General features: G+C 42.8%; 1 protein-coding gene across 2 annotated transcripts in view; it reads right to left on the reverse strand.

Moving 5' to 3' along the window:
• clxn (calaxin) overlaps positions 1-18,954 on the reverse strand; it is a 58,377-nt gene that overhangs the window by 10,661 nt on the left and 28,762 nt on the right. Inside the window, exons 5-6 of one of the 2 annotated variants that reach the window (XR_011889705.1) lie at positions 14,271-14,375; positions 349-680 (exon numbers count right to left, since the gene is read on the reverse strand). Coding sequence is in view for 1 of the 2 variants with exons in the window: in XM_072283123.1 (XP_072139224.1) it covers positions 14,271-14,375 (105 nt within the window). In the remaining variant the exon portion in view is untranslated. The remainder of the gene's footprint in view (positions 1-348; positions 681-14,270; positions 14,376-18,954) is intronic. The other variant, XM_072283123.1, reaches the window with a different exon arrangement.

An 18,954-nucleotide genomic window follows, 5' to 3' on the forward strand; every position in this document is an offset into this window, starting at 1 on the left:
TACCCTATTGTGTATACCACTTTCCTGGATTGAAAGGCTTGTCATATGAGATAAGGTGACTTATCTACCTTAAGACCTTTCAGCTTCCCAAGAACCTTCTCCCTAGTAACAGCAACTTCACACTCTTCTGCCCCTGACATTCCCGAACCGCTGACATACTGCTAGTGTCTTCCTTAGTGAAAACCAATGCAAAATATTTATTCAGTTCATCTGAAATTTCCCTGTCCCCAATTACTACCTCTCTAGCATCATTTTCCAGTAGTTCGATATATACGCTCACCTCTCTTTTACACTTTATATATCTGAAGAAACTTTTGGTATCATCTTTAATAATATTGGTTAGCTTACCTCTGGATTTCATCTCTTCCTTCTTTATGATTTTTAAGTTGCTTCTGTTGGTTTTTAAAAGCTTCCCAATCCTCTAATTTCCCACTAATTTTTGGTCTATCATATACCCTCTCTTTGTCTTTTACGGTGGTTTTGACTTCTCTTGTGAGCTATGGTTGTGTAATCCTGCTTTTAGAACATTTCCTCCACTTTGGGATGTACATCTCCTGCACCTTCTGAATTGCTCCCAGAAATTCCAGCCATTAATGCTCTGCCGTCATCCTTGCCAATGTTCTTTTCCAATCAATTTTGGCCAACTTCTCTCCCATGCCTCTGAAATTCTCTTTACTCCACTGTAATACAAACACATCTGAATTTAGCTTCTCCTTCTCAAATTTCAGGGTGAATTTGATCATATTATGATCACTCCCCTAAGGATTCCTTTACCTTCAGCTCTCTGATCAATTCCTGTTCATTGCACAACAGCCAATCCAGAATAAATGATCCCTTAGTGGGCTCAACCACGAGCTGCTCTAAAAAGCCATCTCATAAGCATTCTAGAAATTTCCCCACTCGGGATCCAGCACCAACCTGATTTTCCCAATCTACCTGCATATTGAAATCCCTCCCCCCCACCCTTGACTATGGTAGCATTTCCCTTTTGACATGCATTTTCTATCTCCCACTGTAAATTGTAATTTACTTCTGTTTGGGGGTCTGTATATAACTTCTATCAGGGCCTTTTTACCCTTGAAGTTCCTCAGCTCTAACCACAATGATTCAATACCTTGTCACCTCTTTCTAATGATTTGATTTCATTTTGTATCAAAAGAAGCACACAACCCACTCTGCCTACCTGCCAGTTCTTTCAATTCTTTGTGTATCTTTGGATGTTATGCTCTCAGCAATAATCATCTTTCAGCAATGATTCAGTGATGCCCACAATGTCATACATGCTAATCTATAACTGAGCTACAAGTTCATCTATCTTATTCTGTATACTGAGCACATTCAAATATAACACCTTCAGTCTTACATTGCAACTCATCCTGTTGACTACAATTTTGCCGTATCATCAGCCTCTCATTGCTAGCAGTCTCACTATACACTGCCTCTGTATGTAAACCAACTACCTCATCTTCAGCACCATTACTCCAGTTCCCACCCCCCTGCCAAATTAGCTTAAACCCTTCTGAACAACTCTAGCAAACCTGCTCGCAAGGATATTTCTCCCCCTTGGATTCAGGTGGAACCCATACCTTTTGTACAGGCCGTACCTTTCCCAGAAGAGATCCCAATGATCTATAAATCTGAACCCCTGCCCCCTACACCAGTTCCTCAGCCATGCATTCACATGCCCAATCATCCTATTCTTACTCTCACTGGCATGTAGCAAGGGCAGCAGTCCAGAAATTAGTACCTTGAAGGTCCTGTTATTCAGCTTTCTACAGAGATCCTTAAAACCTCTCTTCAGGACCTTCTCACCTCTCCTACCTAACAAGATTGACTTTTGACAAGGTGCTGAAGGGTAGACTAGAAAGGTTTATCCACATGCAGTCACAGGATGAGCTGGCCAGTTGGAGAGAAAAGGAGCTTGGTGGAAGGAGCATGAGGGAGGGAGGGGAGGGTTATTATTCAGAGTAGCGGTCTGAGTGCTGGGTTCACTCTTCAATGTCATCTACATTAACAATCATTATTCAGTCTGGATGCTTGAGACCAGTCATACAGAAATTGGTGTTGGATCCACTCTTGACTAATCTATATTAATGATTTGGATGATGATGTTCTTAACATGCTTAAAAAGTTTGCAGATGACAGGACAGGTAGGCAGGGTGGTGAAGAAGGCATATAAGATGCTTGCCTCTATTAACACACAAAATGCTAGAGGAAATCAGCACGTCAGGCAGTATCTATGGAGGAGAATAACAGTTGATGTTTTAGGCCGAATCCCTTCTTAATGAGTAGTCTCCCTCCCTCCATATATGCTCCCTGACCTACAGAGTTCCTCCAGCATTTAATGTGTGTGTATTGCTCAGGATTTCCAGCACCTGCAGAATCTTGTGTCTCAGGCAGTTTCATCATGTCATGTTGCAACTGTGTAAACTGTGCAAGTAATTAATGAGAAATTATTGGATTATTATGCACAGTTCTGGTCTCCTAGCTATAGCAACTATAGGAAGAATATCATTAAGCTAGAAGAGGAGCAGAAAAGATCCATAATGATGCTGCTTGTACTGGGGAGCTTGAATTACAAGAAGAAACTGAATAGGCTGGGATATTTTAGGAGGCTGAACTTCAACATTGATAAGAATCCTGCCATTAACCCAGTACTTTGTCTTTAAGTTTGACCTTCCAAAGTGTATCACTTTACACTTTCCTGGATTGAACTCCATCTACCAGTTAAAGATGGACCAGGTCCAAGTTAAAGGACAGGACCTCCAGGGTAGCAATCTCAGGATTGCTACCAGTGCTACGTGCAGGCAGGTTTACAAATAGTAAGATAGCGCAGAGCAACACATGGTTGAAGACATGGTGCAGGAGGGAGGGCTTCAGATTTATAGATAATTGGGCAGTTTTCCAGAGAAGGTGGGACCTGTTCCGGCGGGATGGTTTACATCTGAACTGGAGGGGGACAAATATTCCTGCAGGTAGGTTTGCTAGAGAGGCTTCAGTGGATTTAAACGAGATACAAGGGGGGAGGGGAACCAGAGTGTAGGAACAGATGTAGGGGAGAAGGAAGAAAAAGGAGATAGTAAAGTTGTTTGCACTGTTAGTGATAAACAGAGAGTAATAGGTGGAAAATTTCTTAAATGGATTTATTTTAATGCTAGGAGCATTGTAAGAAAGGTGGATGAGCTTAAAGCATTGATTGATACCTGGAAGTATGATGTTGTAGCTATTAGTGAAACATAGTTGCAGCAGGGGTGTGATTGGCAACTAAATATTACTGGATTTCGTTGCTTCAGGTGTGATAGAATCGGAGGGACAAGAGGGGGAGGTGTTGCATTGCTCTGGCAGGATAGATTAGAGGGCTCATCTAGGGAGGCTATTTGGGTGGAATTGAGGAATGGGGAAGGTGTAGTAACACTTATAGGGGTGTATTATAGACCACCTAATGGGGAGCGAGAATTGGAGGAGCAAATTTGTAAGGAGATAGCAGATATTTGTAGTAAGCACAAGGTTGTCATTGTGGGAGATTTTAATTTTCCACACATAGACTGGGAAGCCCATACTGTAAAAGGGCTGGATGGTTTGGAATTTGTAAAATGTGTGCAGGATAGTTTTTTGCAGCAATACATAGAGGTACCAGCTAGAGAAAGGGCAGTGTTGAATCTCCTGTTAGGGAATGAGATAGGTCAGGTGACAGAGGTATGTGCTGGGGAGCACTTCGGGTCCAGTGACCACAATGCCATTAGTTTCAATATAATTATGGAGAAGGATAGGTCCTAGACCCAGGGTTGAGATTTTTGATTGGAGAAAGGCTAACTTTAAGGAGATGCGAAAGGATTTAGAAGGAGTGGATTGGGACAAATTGTTTTATGGGAAGGATGTAATAGAGAAATGGAGGTCATTTAAAGGTGAAATTTTGAGGGTACAGAATCTTTACGTTCCTGTTAGGTTGAAAGGTAAGGTTAAAAGTTTGAGAGAGCCATGGTTTTCAAGGGATATTGGAAACTTGGTTCGGAAAAACAGAGATATCTACAATAAATATAGGCAGCCTTGAGTAAACGAGGTGCTCGAGGAATAAAAAGAATGTAAAAAGAATCTTAAGAAAGAAATTAGAAAAGCTAAAAGATATGAGGTTGCTTTGACAAGTAAGGTGAAAATAAATCCAAAGGGTTTCTACAGTTATATTAATAGCAAAAGGATAGTTTGGGATAAAATTGGTCCCTTAGAGAATCAGAGCGGACAGCTATATGTGGAGCCAAAAGAGATGGGGGAGATTTTGAACAATTTCTTTTCTTTGGTATTCACTAAGGAGAAGGATATTGAATTGTGTAAGGTAAGGGAAACAGGTAGGGAAGTTATGGAAACTAGGATGATTAAAGAAGAGGAAATATTGGCACTTTTAAAGAATATAAAAGTGGATAAGTCTTCGAGTCCTGACAGGATATTCCCTAGGACCTTGAGGGAAGTTAGTGTGGAAATAGCAGGGGCTCTGACAGAAATATTTCAAATATCATTAGAAACGGGGATGGTGCCGAAGGACTGGCACATTGCTCATGTTGTTCCATTGTTTAAAAAGGGTTCTAAGAGTAAACCTAGCAATTATCGGCCTGTAAGTTTGACGTCAGTGGTGGGTAAATTAATGGAAAGTATTCTTAGAGATGGTATATATAATTATCTGGATAGACAGGGTCTGATTAGGAACAGTCAACATGGATTTGTGTGTGGAAGGCCATGTTTGACAAGTCTTACTGAATTTTTTGAAGAGGTTACTAGGAAAGTTGACGAGGATAAAGCAGTGGATGTTGTCTATGTGGACTTCAGTAAGGCCTTTGACAAGGTTCCACACGGAAGGTTAGTTAGGAAGGTTCAATCGTTAGGTATTAAATATTGAAGTAGTAAAATGGATTCAACAGTGGCTGGATGGGAGACAGTGGTCTACATTCCCCCCCAGGCGGACGTGGAGTGTGCTCAGAACATACTGTATGCCAACATCAGTGAACTTGAGACCAGGTATCCGGGGACTTTGCTCATTACAGCCGGGGATTTAAACCAGGCCAAGCTCAGAAGGGCGCTGCCAAAGTTATACCAACATGCCTCCTGCCCCACTAGAGGCCTGAATATACTTGACCACTGCTACACAGCAGTCAAAGCTGCCTACCGTTCCTTCCCACGACCTCACTTCGGAAAATCAGACCATCAGGCCATACTCCTCCTCCCGGCTTACACACAGAAACTGAATTATGAGGTCAAGTCCCTTTTAAAGGCTAGAGCTGCGGCTTTTAGGTCCGGGGATACCAGTTGCTACACAGAATCCAGGCGTGAAATCCGGAAAGCTATTAAGGGCGCCAAGAGGCAGTATTGAGCCAAGTTGGAAGCCCAGGCTAACCAGAGGGATGCCAGTAGACTATGGCAGGGTCTAGATGAGATCACTGGGCGCAAAGAAAAGGCTGGGAATATCAATAACTGTGGTGCTTCTCTTCTTGACGAACTTAACGTATTCTACGCAGGATTCGAACAGATGTTTTAAGAAGGCAACGATAATCCCAGTGCCGAAGAAGAGCAAGGTGGCATGCCTGAATGACTATCGACCTGTGGCTCTGACATCAATTGCTATGAAATGCTTCGTGAGATTGGTTATGGCACATATCAACCACAGCCTACTGGTCAACCTCGACGCTTTGCAATTCGCCTACCAGAGCAACAGGTCAACAGCAGATGCCATCTCTCTGGCCCTACATTCCTCCTTAGAACATCTGGAGAATAAAGATGCATACGTAAGGCTCCTTTTCATTGACTACAGCTCTGCCCCTAATACCATCATTCCAAATAAACTGATTCCTAAGTTCCGGAACCTGGGCCTTAGCACTCAGATCTGCAGCTAGAAGGACTCAGAAGGACTAGCGGACCGCATGACTCAATTTACATCAGTGGTGCACAAGTGGAACAGGTCAAAAGCTTTAAGTTCCTCGGGGTCAATATCACAAATGACCTGACTTGGTCCAACCAAGCAGAGTCCACTGCCAAGAAGGCCCACCAGTGCCTTTACTTCCTGAGAAAACTAAAGAAATTTGGCTTGTCCCTTAAAACCCTCACTAATTTTTATAGATGCACCATAGAAAGCATTCTTCTAGGGCGCATCACAACCTGGTATGGAAGTTGTCCTGTCCAAGACCGAAAGAAGCTGCAGAAGATCGTGAACACGGCACAGCACATCACACAAACCAATCTTCCGTCCTTGGACTCACTTTACACCGCACGCTGTCGGAGCAGTGCTGCCAGGATAATCAAGGTCACGACCCACCCAGCCAACACACTTTTCATCCCTCTTCCCTCCGGGAGAAGGCTCAGAAGCTTGAAGACTGGTACGGCCAGATTTGGGAACAGCTTCTTTCCAACTGTGATAAGACTGCTGAACGGATCCTGACCCGGATCTGGGCCGTACCCTCCAAATATCCGGACCTGCCTCTCGGTTTTTTTGCACTACCTTATTTTCCATTTTTCTATTTTCTATTTATGATTTATAATATAAATTTTTAATATTTACTAATTTTTACTATTTAAAATATTTTTAATATTTAATATTTGTAATCCCGGGAGTGTGAAGTGCAGAATCAAATATCGCTGTGATGATTGTACGTTCTAGTATCAATTGTTTGGCGACAATAAAGTATAAAGTATAAGAGAGTAATGGTCGATAACTGTTTGTCAGGCTGGAGGCCGGTGACTAGTGGTGTGCCCCAGGGATCTGTACTGGGTCCAATGTTGTTTGTCATATACATTAATAATCTGGATGATGGGGTGGTAAATTGGATTAGTAAGTATGCAGATGATACTAAGATAGGTGGCGTTGTGGATAATGAATTAGGCTTTCAAAGCTTGCAGAGAGATTTAAGCCCGTTAGAAGAGTGGGCTGAAAGATGGCAGATGGAGTTTAATGCTGATAAATGTGAGGTGCTACATTTTGGTAGGACTAATCAAAATAGGACATACATGGTAAATGGTAGGGCATTGAAGAATGCAGTAGAACAGAGTGATCTAGGAATAATGGTGCATAGTTCCCTGAAGGTGGAATCTCATGTGGATAGGGTGACGAAGAAAGCTTTTGGTATGCTGGCCTTTATAAATCAGAGCATTGAGTATAGGAGTTGGGATGTAATGTTAAAATTGTACAAGGCATTGGTAAGGCCAAATTTGGAGTATTGTGTACAGTTCTGGTCACCGAATGATAGGAAAGATGTCAACAAAATAGAGAGAGTACAGAGAAGATTTACTAGAGTGTTACCTGGGTTTCAGCACCTAAGTTACAGAGAAAAGTTGAACAAGTTGGGTCTTTATTCTTTGGAGCGTAGAAGGTTGAGGAGGGACTTGATAGAGGTATTTAAAATTATGAGGGGGATAGATAGAGTTGACGTGGATAGGCTTTTTCCATTGAGAGTAGGCGAGCTTCAAACAAGAGGACATGAGTTGAGAGATAGGGGGCAAAAGTTTAGGGGTAACACGAGGAGGAACTTCTTTACTCAGAGAGTGGTAGCTGTGTGGAACGAGCTTCCAGTAGAAGTGGTAGAGACAGGCTCGATATTGTCATTTAAAGTAAAATTGGATAGCTATATGGACAGGAAAGGAACGGAGGGTTATGGGCTGAGTGCAGGTCGGTGGGACTAGGTGAGAGTAAGCATTCGGCTCGGACTAGAAGGGCCGAGATGGCCTGTTTCGTGCTGTAATTATTATATGGTTATACCAATTCACAGCCCAATTTTGCATCTTATCAATTTCCTACTGTAACCTACAACAATCTTCTACACAATTCCTTAACACCACCAACCTTCATATTATCTGCAAACTTACTAAAACATCCTTCTACTTTCTCATCCAAATCATTTATAAAAATAATGAAGAGCAGGGGTCCCAGAACAGATCCCTGTGGAATACCACTGGTCAGCAATCTCCAGGCAGAATGCACTCCATCCACAACTACCCTTTGCCTTCTATAGGCAAGACAGTTCTGCATCCAGGTTTCCCAAGATCTCTTACCTCCTGACTTCTGAATGAGCTACCATAGGAAACCTTATCAAACACCTTACTAAAGTCCATATACAGCACATCCATTGATCTACCTTTATCAATGTGCTTTGTCACATTCTCAAAGAATTCAATCAGACCTAGATGCTCAGAAATCTTGTTTCTAAACCCTCTCCAATAATTTGCCCACCACTGATGTGAGACACACTGGTCTATAATTCCCAGGGTTATCCCTGCTCCCTTTCTTCAACAACATTATAACATTCACCAAACCCCAGACACTACTCCTGTGGCAAGCGAGGATCCAAAGATCATCACCAAAGGTGTAGTAATCTCTTCCCTTGCTTCCTGTAGTAACCCGAGGTATATCCCATCCAGCACAGGTGATGAATCCTAATGATTTTCAAAAGTTCAAGTACATCCTCTTTCTTAACCTTGATATCTTCCCAAAAATTAGCTTGTTCTATGTTGACCTCATATTTATCAATGCATAAATGACACTCAGACAAGTACGTGGATAGGAAAGGTTTAGAGCTTCATGGCCAAATGCAGGCAAATGGACTAGTATGGATGGATATCTTGATTGGCTACGGATGAATTGGACTGTGAGGTCTGTTTCAATGCTATGGCCCAACTTAAAACTATTCCACCAAATAGTTGATCACCTAATACAAACATTGACTAGCCCCTCGCCTCCACCGATGCTTCTTTACCCACTGAGTTCTTGCAGCAGTTTATATCTCTCACTACCAATCACCTAACTTAACTTTCCGATTTCTCTTATTATCCAACTTTCAAACAAGTTTTGACATGCAATACTTCTCTTTACAATATTTTTATTAATTTATATATAAGAATACAGAGTACAGTAAAAATATATATATATGTCAATACATTGAACTAAATCGCATATAAAGACTCCTTACCCTATATTCGTAAAAGTCTATTAGTTCGTAACATTGAAAAATAATAATTTTATTATATAAAAAAATCTAACCCACTACCAAGACCAAAGTTGATTAGTAGAGAAAAAAGAAAAAGGATTGTTAGTCATCATCTGTGCTTTAACAGCAAATCAAAGGTTTTGAAAATAATTCAGAAAAGGTCCCCACAATGTTTGAAGGTCTTGATTAGATTCAAAGATTGAACATCAAACCTTCTCTAAATTTAAACATGACATCACATCACATAACCATTGGGCGTGAATAGGAGGGGCCTAATCTGGCCATAAGAGACATAAAAGCCAAAATGTGCAAGTCAGATGACTCCAAAATAATATCCTTTCCTCCAACAATACCAAATAAAGCAGACAAAGGATTAGGCTTGAAATTTACGCCATGCAGTACTTCTGCCCCCACCCAACCTCCTGCCCTTGTGATTGCATAGCAAACCCACCAAGTTCAGGACATGCCCTCTTCTCACTGGTACCGTCTGAGAGGAGATACTGGATCCATACATGTCCGGACCCAGAAGAAATGACCTAGGTGGATTGCACTAAGGCTCTGGAGTGAAGGCGGATGAGAGGTGACTTGTTGCACAATGATAACAAGCGACTTTTTCCCAGGGCGGAAATGGCTAATACAAGGGAACATAATTTAGGGTGATTGGAGGAAAGTATAAGGGGGATGTCAGAGGTGCTTTTTTTTTTAAACACAGGCAGTGATGAGAGTGTGGAACAAACTGCCAAGAGTGTGGTAGAGGACATTTAAGACTTTCTTAGATGAGCACAGGGATGAAAGAAAAATGAGGGATACGTGGGAGGGAAGGGTTAGATTGATCTTAGAGTAGGTTAAAAGGTTGGCACCTTTTAACATAGGCCTAAGGGCTTGTACTGTGCTGTCCATGTTCTATGTTCTAGGAGGGGCACCAGACAGAGCTCATCAGCAGGTGAAGAGATGAGAAAGGGTGAGAGGAGAACCAGAATAGGGAAGTGGAAATAAAGAAAAGAGAGAGATTTTCAGCATCTGCAGAATTTCTTGTGTTTATTATTTGCTGCACCACTTCAAGGTATGTCAGCCCTGAAAAAGATTAAAACTTCTCTTCATTGGGAGTTCAGTGAGATCTCTGGAATCTCTGCTGCCTTCCAACTCTTCAACCATGTGCTCACCCAGTCACCTATCACCTGCCAGCTTGTACTCCTTCCCTTGCCTCCACCTTGCCTTACGCTTTCACAGACACGTGGCTCTCCAATGGTATCCCGGATGCCGCAATTCAGCTGGACGGGCTCGTTTTGTTTCGAGCAGACAGGAATGCAGCTCTTTCTGGTAAGACTCACAGTGGTGGCTTGTGTGTTTACATCAATACGGAATGTTGCAAGAACTCTGTGCTAGTTTCCAGATACTGCTCATCACTAGTGGAGTTTGTAACTGTTAGATGCAGACCATTTTATTTGCCATGAGAATTCACCACTGTCGGTGTCGACATTCCCCCCAGCGCTAACGCTAAGGAGGCACTCTGTGAACTGTATGGGGCTATTAGCAAACTGCAGAACGCACACCCTGATGGACTGTTTATTGTCGCCGGAGATTTTAACCACACGAACCTTAAGTCAGTGCTCCCCAGATTCCATCAGAACGTGGACTTGGCAATGAGAGGGGAGAACGCGTTGGACCTTGTTTACACAAACATTCCCAACGCGTACTGGGCGGAGCCCCGCCCCCACTTCGGTTACTCAGACCACATCTCTGTTATGCTAATCCCAGCATACAGACCGCTCGTCAGGCGCTCCAGACCAGTTCAGAATCAGGTGAAAACCTGGCCAGCAGGAGCCGTCTCTGCTCTTCACGACTGCTTTGAGCACACTGACTGGCACATGTTCAGGGAGGCTGCAACCGATGGCGACTCTACCAACTTAGAGGAGTACACGGCATCAGTGACTAGCTACATCAGCAAGTGCATTGATGACGTAACTGTGGCCAAGACCATCACTACACGCTCTGACCAGAAGCCATGGATGACCGCAGAGGTGCGTGCGCTGCTGAGGACCCGTGAACTCCACCTTCAGAGCAGGCGACAAGGCAGCCATAACAACAGCGAGGGCCAAACTGTCCCGGGCCATCAAAGAGGCAAAGCGTGCACACGCCCAGCGAATCCACAGCCACTTCCAGGACAGCAGCGACATGCGGCGCATGTGGAAGGGCATTCAGGACATCACCAACTACAAGACAACACCACCTGCCTGATGCGCTGAATAACTTCTATGCTCACTCTGAGGCGGAAAATGACGTGGCTGTGAGGAAGACCACCCCTCCTCCAAACAACCAGGTGCTGTATCTTACCGTGGCTGGTGTGAGGAGAACCCTGTGCAGGGTCAACCCACAGAAGACTGCTGGACCAGACAATATTCCTGGCAGAGTGCTTAGAGGATGTGCAGACCAGCTCGCTGAGATTCTCACTGACATCTTCAACATCTCCCTGAGCAGCGCCATCGTTCCTACGTGCTTCAAGGCCACCACCATCATCCCCGTGCTGAATAAATCTTTAGTGTCCTGCCTCAATGACTACCGTCCCATTGCTCTCACATCCATCATCGTGAAATGCTTCAAGAGGCTCGTCATGAGGCACATCAAGACCCTGCTGCCCCCCTCACTGGACCCTCTGCAGTTTGCGTACTACCCCAACTGTTCAACAGACGACACCATTGCCATCACCCTCCACCTGGCCCTAACCCACCTGGACAAAAAAGACACATTGCGTTGAATGCTGAACTGAAGTCTATGAACAGCATTCGAACGTATCATTCCTCAGAAACTGATTGGAAAGCTGAGCATACTGAGCCTGAACATCTCCCTCTGCAACTGGATCCTAGACTTCCTGACTGGGAGACTTCAGTCAGTCCGGATTGGAAGCAGCATCTCCAACACCATCACACTGAGCACGGGGGCCCCCCAGGGCTGTGTGCTCAGTCCACTGCTGTTCACTCTGCCGACCCACGACTGAGCTGCAACACACAGCTCGAATCACATCATCAAGTTCACCGATGACACGACTGTGATGGGTTTCATCAGCAAGAACGATGAGCCAGCATACAGAGAGGAGGTGCCGCGGCTAACGGACTAGCGCAGAGCCAACAACCTGTCTCTGAATGTAAACAAAACAAAAGAGATGATTGTTGACTTCAGGAGGACACAGAGCAACCACTCTCCACTGAACATCGATGACTCCTCCATTGAGATCGTTAAGAGCACCAAATTTCCTGGTGTTCACCTGGTGGAGGATCTCACCTGGTCCCTCAACACCAGCTCCATAGCAAAGAAAGCCCAACAGCGTTTCTACTTTCTGCGAAAGCTGAGAAAAGTCTATCTCCCACCCCATCCTCACCACATTCTACTGAGAGCATCCTGAGCAGCTGCATCACTGTCTGGTTCAGAAATTGCATTATCCTGGATCACAAGACACTGCAGCGGATAGTGAGGTCAGCTGAGAAGATCAGCGGGGTCTCTCTTCCTGCCATTACAGGCATTTACACCACACGCTGCACCCGTAAAGCAAACAGCATTATGAAGGACCCCACGCACCCCTCATACAAACTCTTCTTCCTCCTGCCATCTGGCAAAAGGTACCGAAGCATTCGGGCTCTCACAACCAGACTATGTAACAGTTTCTTCCCCCAAGCCACCAGACTCCTCAATACCCAGAGCCTGGACTGACACCAACCTACTGCCCTCTACTGTGCCTACTGTCTTGTTTATTATTTATTGTAATGCCTGCACTGTTTTGTGCACTTTATGCAGTTCTGGGTAGTTTTGTGTTGTCTTACGTAGTTCAGTGTAGTTTTTGTATTGTTCATGTAGCACCATGATCCTGGAAAACGTTGTCTCATTTTTACTGTGTTCTGTACCAGCAGCTATGGTCAAAATGACAATAAAAAGTGACTTGACGACTTGACCTTCTTATTTTAGCTTCTGCCCCTTTCCCTTCCAGTCCTGATGAAAGGTCTCAGCTCAAAACATCAACTCTCTATGTCTCTCTCAGATACTACCTCTACCTTACTTGCTGTGTTCCTCCAGCATTTTGTGTGTGTTGCTCATCATTACATTGTTTACTAAGATATAGAAGCGCCTGCATCAACTTCTAACCCAGCAACCCCATCAGTTTATTTCAATGATCAATCTTTAGCCTAGCACAAATCTCACTTAAATATGGTAAAATCCAGTGAAGAGCCCAAAAGACATTTAATAATAATGCTGATGAAACCTCTCCTGTGATGAAACACCAGTTCCTCGTACAAGTGTAACAATGATATTCCATGCTTTATGTAATGCCCAGGTTAAGATTCCTACTGCTATGCTGTGAGGTATCGTTATTTTACTAGTTTTCTGCAAAAGCAGTGTGTTATGTCCTGTTAGTAAGAGTGTTTTGGCTTCGATTAAAGATAAGGAGCCACGGTGTTCAATTTAGGAATGTTGTGTCAGCCTATCAGGATTGTCCTGGTATTTGTTGTAGCTTTCTGCCCAGTGGGATGGCATGGAACATTCAAGAGGGCTGGGATTTCTGAAGGACAGTAGTCTGGTTTGGGGTCTTTTGGCAGGAACTGTGGAATGGAGCACAAGGGAAGATGCAGAATGCTACTCTAAGGAGAGACGCTGTCATAAGAACTGCTTTGTGCAGACAAATGGTTCGAAGGAAGAAGTGCTAATACACCTGAGTTAACCAGTTTGTTTGAGATGGTCTTCAAGGGAAGTTCAAACTGTGACTGGTGTCTTTCACGCAGAATGTGGGTTCAGTGCGTGAGTAAAGAGATACACCCAACTACTCCAGAAATGAGCTCCAATGTTTACGTTCACGTTTAGATTGGTTTAATTGTAATGGCCCCTTTTGTTTTCTTTTCTTTCCCTGTTAACTGTTAGATAAAGTTGAAAAATTGGTAAATATACTTTCTTTAGAACTTTATGCTGGTGTGCGATCTGTCATTTCTTAACAAATGATAACTTTGCACGGGGCAGTATTTACACAGCATTCGCTACAATCAATGTACCTTAATCAAAACATCCCAACTTTCCTGTTTGGTTGAACCCCAAATCATACCGACCCTAGATGTATAGAGCTAATGAAAGGTGGCCTTCTCACCACTGAGTCATGGCTGTTAGCAGACTTAGTTACTGAGCTAACCTTGTATATGAGTCCAGTGAGCCGGTTACACTTATGTATTCCTATATTTGACAACATTTCCAAACATATTGGAACCAGAGCAATAATGCATTTTATTTAACAATCTAAGAAATAATTTTAAATTGGTGTCTCAAGCACCCTACCTTTGGATCTGGGAGACAGGGTCCAAAAGCTTCTAGTAAGAGGTTTTCATCTTTGACTGCTTTCTCAAAGTCTGCATACGAAACTTTGTTATCATGATCATAGTCCTAGTAATGAAAGGAGATATTTTACAATAATTTGTCATTACATGGTCTTACATAGAACAACTGGATAATACTGTAATTCCCACTTTGTTCATCTTAGCTTTATAATCAGTCTACATTATTCACCCTCTTTTAACAAAGTACTTTAGGCAGTTAGATGTAGTTCAGGTTGATAGGTTCTTCATTAGTCAGGGTGTCAAAGGTTATGGGGAGAAGGCGAAGAATGGGGCTGAGGGGGTAATAAATCAGCCATGATAGAATGAAGGTGCAGACTCGATGGGCCAGATGGCCTAATTCTGCTCCTCTGTCTTATGACACAAATTTGTGATGTACTAAGAGCACATGTGCAGTTGCTACTGGAAATGGAAAGTTAACTGGAGCAGTGAAGAGGAAATGTTTTAAGGAGAGCAATGAGAAAGAAGAGTTTAAGACAGAATTCCTTAATAAAGTACATGATAACTCTGTGCATGTAAAGCAAAATAATGGGAACCCCTTTAACAACTGTAGACTCCTCCACCAGGGCAAACATCCCTGCAGCCATTCTGTTCAAGCCCTGTAAGAATTTTGTACATTTCATTCTTCTAAACACAGCAAGAAATCAGGCCTGGTCAACTAGATCTTTGCTGCACTTCATCTATGAAATATAAAACACAATGCCGAGAAGATCACCTCGGTCTCTCTCCCATTCATTTATGATATTTACCAAAACCACTGTAGAAGAAGGGCTTGTTGAAGATCCCTACCACCTATCTCACAATCTCTTTAACCCACTATATCAGGAAGGAGGTGCAGGAGCATCAGGACTAGGACTGCCAGACTGGGTGAAAGCTCCTTCCCTGGGGCTGTAAGACTAATGAATACCCTGCCACCATCGAGGTCTCATCACTAGGACAGCAAGCTGCTTACTGCATTAGACCATGGACCAGTTACAGGAGCAGAATTAGACCATTTAGCCCATCGTGCCAGCTCCACCATTTCATCATGGTTGATCCATTTTTCTTCTCTGCCCCAATCTCCTGTCTTCTCCCCATATCTCTTCATGTCCTGACCAATCAAGAATCTATCAATGTCTGCCTTAAATATACATAAACACTTGGCCTCCACAGCTGCCTGTGGTATCCAAGATTCACTACTCTCTGGCTAAAGAAATTCCTCCTCATCTCTGTTCTAAAAGGTCACCCCTCTATTCTGAGGCTGTGTCCTCTGGTCCTGAACTCTCCCACTACAGGAAACATACTCTCTTCGTCTACTCTGTCAAGGCCTTTCATTGTTCGATAGGTTACAGCCAGGTCACCCCTCATTCTTCTGAATTCTAGTGAATATAGGCCCAGAGGCAATAAAAGCACTTCATATGAAAAGCCATTCATCCGGGAATCATTTTCGTGAACTTCTGTTGAATTCTCTCTGGTGTCAGCACATCCTTTCTAAGATAAGGGGCCCAAACCTGCTCACAATACTCCAACTGAGGCCTCAGCAGTGACTTGTAAAGCCTCAACATTACATCCTTGCTTTTATATTCTAGTCCTCTTGAAATGAATACAAGCAGTGCATTTGCCTTCCTCACCATTGACTCAACCTGCAAATGAACCTTTAGGGAATTCTGCACAATGACTCCCAAATCCCTTTGTGCCTCAGATTATTTTAATTTTCTCTCCATTTAGAAAATAGTTTATCCATTTATTTCTTCTACCGAAGTGTATGACCATGTATGTCCCGACACTGTATTCCCATGCACTTCTTTGCCCATTCTCCTAATCTGCCTAAAGTCCTGCTGTAGCCTCTCCACTTCCTCAAAACTATCTGCCCTTCCACCTATCCTTGTATTGTCTGCAAACACTGCAACAAAGCTATCAATTACAACATCCAAGACATTGACATATAACATAAAAAAGTACTCCCGGCACCAACAGCCAACCAGAAATGGCTCCATTTATTCCTACTCTTTGCCTCCTGCCAACCAGCCACTGCTTTATCCATGCTAGAAACTCTCCTGTAACACCATCAGCTCCTCATGTGTGGCACCTTATAAAAGGCCTTCTGAAAATCCAAGTGCACAATGTCCACATACTCTCCTTTGTCTATTGTGCTTGTTATTTCTTCAAAGAATTCAAAGATTCATCAGCCAAGATTTTCTCTTGAGGGAACCATACTGACTACAGCCTATTTTATCATGTAACTCCAAGTACAGTACCCCAAAACCATATCCTTAACAATCGACTCCAACATCTTCCCAACTACTGAGGTCAGACTAACTAGCCTATAATTTCCTTTCTTCTACTTCTCTCCCTTCTTGAAGAGTGGAATGACATTTGCAGTTTTCCCATCCTCCAGAATGACTGCAGAATCTAGTGATTTTTGAAAGATCATTACTAATGCCTCCACAATCTCTTCAGCCACCTCTTTCAGAACCTTGGGGTGTACACCGTCTGGTCCAGGTGACTTATCTACCATCAGTCATTTCCGCTTCCCAATAATCTCCTCCCTAGTAATGATAACTTTACACATTTCTGACCCCTGACACACTTGAACTTCCACTATATTGCTCGTGTCTTCCACAGTGAAGACTGATACAAAATACTTAATCAGTTTATCTGCCATTTCCTCGTTCCCCATTACTGCCTTTCCAGCATCATTTTCCAGTGGTTTGATATCCACTTGCACCTCTCTTTTACACCTTATATATCTGATGAAACTTTTGATATTCTCTTTAATATTATTGGCCAACTTACTTTCAATTCCATTTTTTCCTTCTTAATGACATTTTTACTTGCCTTAAGTGGGTTTTTAAAAGCTTCCCAATCTTTGAACTTCCCCCTAATTTTTACTCTATTATATGCCTTCTCTTTGGCTTTTACGTTGGCTTTGACTTCTCGTTAACCACAGTTGTGTCATCTTGCCTTAGAATACTTCTTCCTCTTTGGGATGTTTATATATACCCTGTGCCTTCTTAATTGCTTCCAGAAATTCCAGTCATTACTGCTCTGCCGTCATCCCTGCCAGTGTTCTTTTTCAATCAATTTTGGCCAACTCCTCTTTCCAATCCCATAACCTCAGATTAATTTTTGCTCTGCTATGTATGTTCTCTTTGCCTTTTATGTTGGCTTTGACTTGTCTTGTTAGCCATGGTTGTGTCATCTTTTCTTTAGATGTACATCCCCTTTGGGATATATATATCCTGTACCTTTCGAATTACTTCCAGAAATTCCAACCATTGTTACTCTGCTGTCAACCCTGCCATTGTTCTTTTCCAATCAATTCTGGCCAGCTGCTCTCTCATGGCTCTGTAATTCCCTTTGCTCTGTTGTAATACAGACACATCTGACATTACTCCTTCTCAAATTTCAGGGTGAATCTGACCATATTATAATCACTTGCTGCTTAGGACTCTTTTATCTTAAGCTGTCTCATCAATTCCAGTTCATTGCACAACACCCAACCCAGAATAGCTGATCCCCTAGTGGATTCAATCATGAGCTGCTCTAAAAAGCCATCTCGTCAGCATTCTAGAAATACTCCCACTGGAATCCAGCACCAATGCATTTTTTTCAATCTAGCTACATATTGAAATCCCCCCGTGATTATTGTAACATTGCCCCTTAGACATGCAATTTTATCTCCCATCTAATTTGTAGACCATATCCTTACTACTGTTTGGGGGTCTGTATATAATTCCCATTAGGGTTTTTCTACCCTTGCAGTTCCTTAGTTCTACCTACAACAGTTCAACACCTTCTGACCCTTTGTCATCTCTTTCAAATGATTTGATTTTTTTACCAGAAGAACCATGCCACACCCTCTGCCTACCTGCCTGTCCTTTTCATACAATGTGTACCCTTGTACATTAAGGTCCCAGCTATAATCTTGGTTCAGTCATGATTCAATGATGCCTACAACATCATAAATGCCAATCAGTACTTGTGCTACAAGTTCATCTACCTTATTCCGTATACAGCGCACATTCAAATATAGCACGTTCCATCCTGTATACACCCTTTTCGATTTGTCCACCTCGTTACATTGTAACTCATCCTGTTGACTGCAATTTTGCCCTATCATCAGCCTCTCCCTCCTGTTTGGGGGTCCATGTCTAACTTCCATCAAGGTCTTTTTACCCTTGCAGTTCCTTAGCTCTACCCACAATGATTCAACACCTTCTGATCCTATGTCATCTCTTTACAATGATTTGATTTCGTTTTTTTTTAACCAACAGAGACACACCTCCCCTTCTGCCTACCTGCCTGTTCTTTCAATACCTTGTATATCTTTGGACATTAAGCTCCCAGCTATAATCTTCTTTCAGTCACGATTCAGTGATGCCTACAATGTCATTAATGCCAATCTGTAACTGAGCTACAAGTTCAAGCTACTACCTTATTCTGTATACTGCATGCATTCAAATATAACACCTTAAGTCCTGTATTCACCCTTTTCAATTTTGTCTGCCTGTTACATTGCAATTCATCCCATTGACTGCAATTTTGCCCTATCATTAGCCTCTCATTGCTAGCAGTCTCACTATACACTGCTTCTGTTTGTAAACCAACTAAATCATTCTCAACACTATCAATCCAGTTCCCACCTC

The sequence above is a fragment of the Mobula birostris genome, chromosome 19 (assembly GCF_030028105.1).
Source record: "Mobula birostris isolate sMobBir1 chromosome 19, sMobBir1.hap1, whole genome shotgun sequence".
NCBI classification, from domain to species: domain Eukaryota; kingdom Metazoa; phylum Chordata; class Chondrichthyes; order Myliobatiformes; family Myliobatidae; genus Mobula; species Mobula birostris.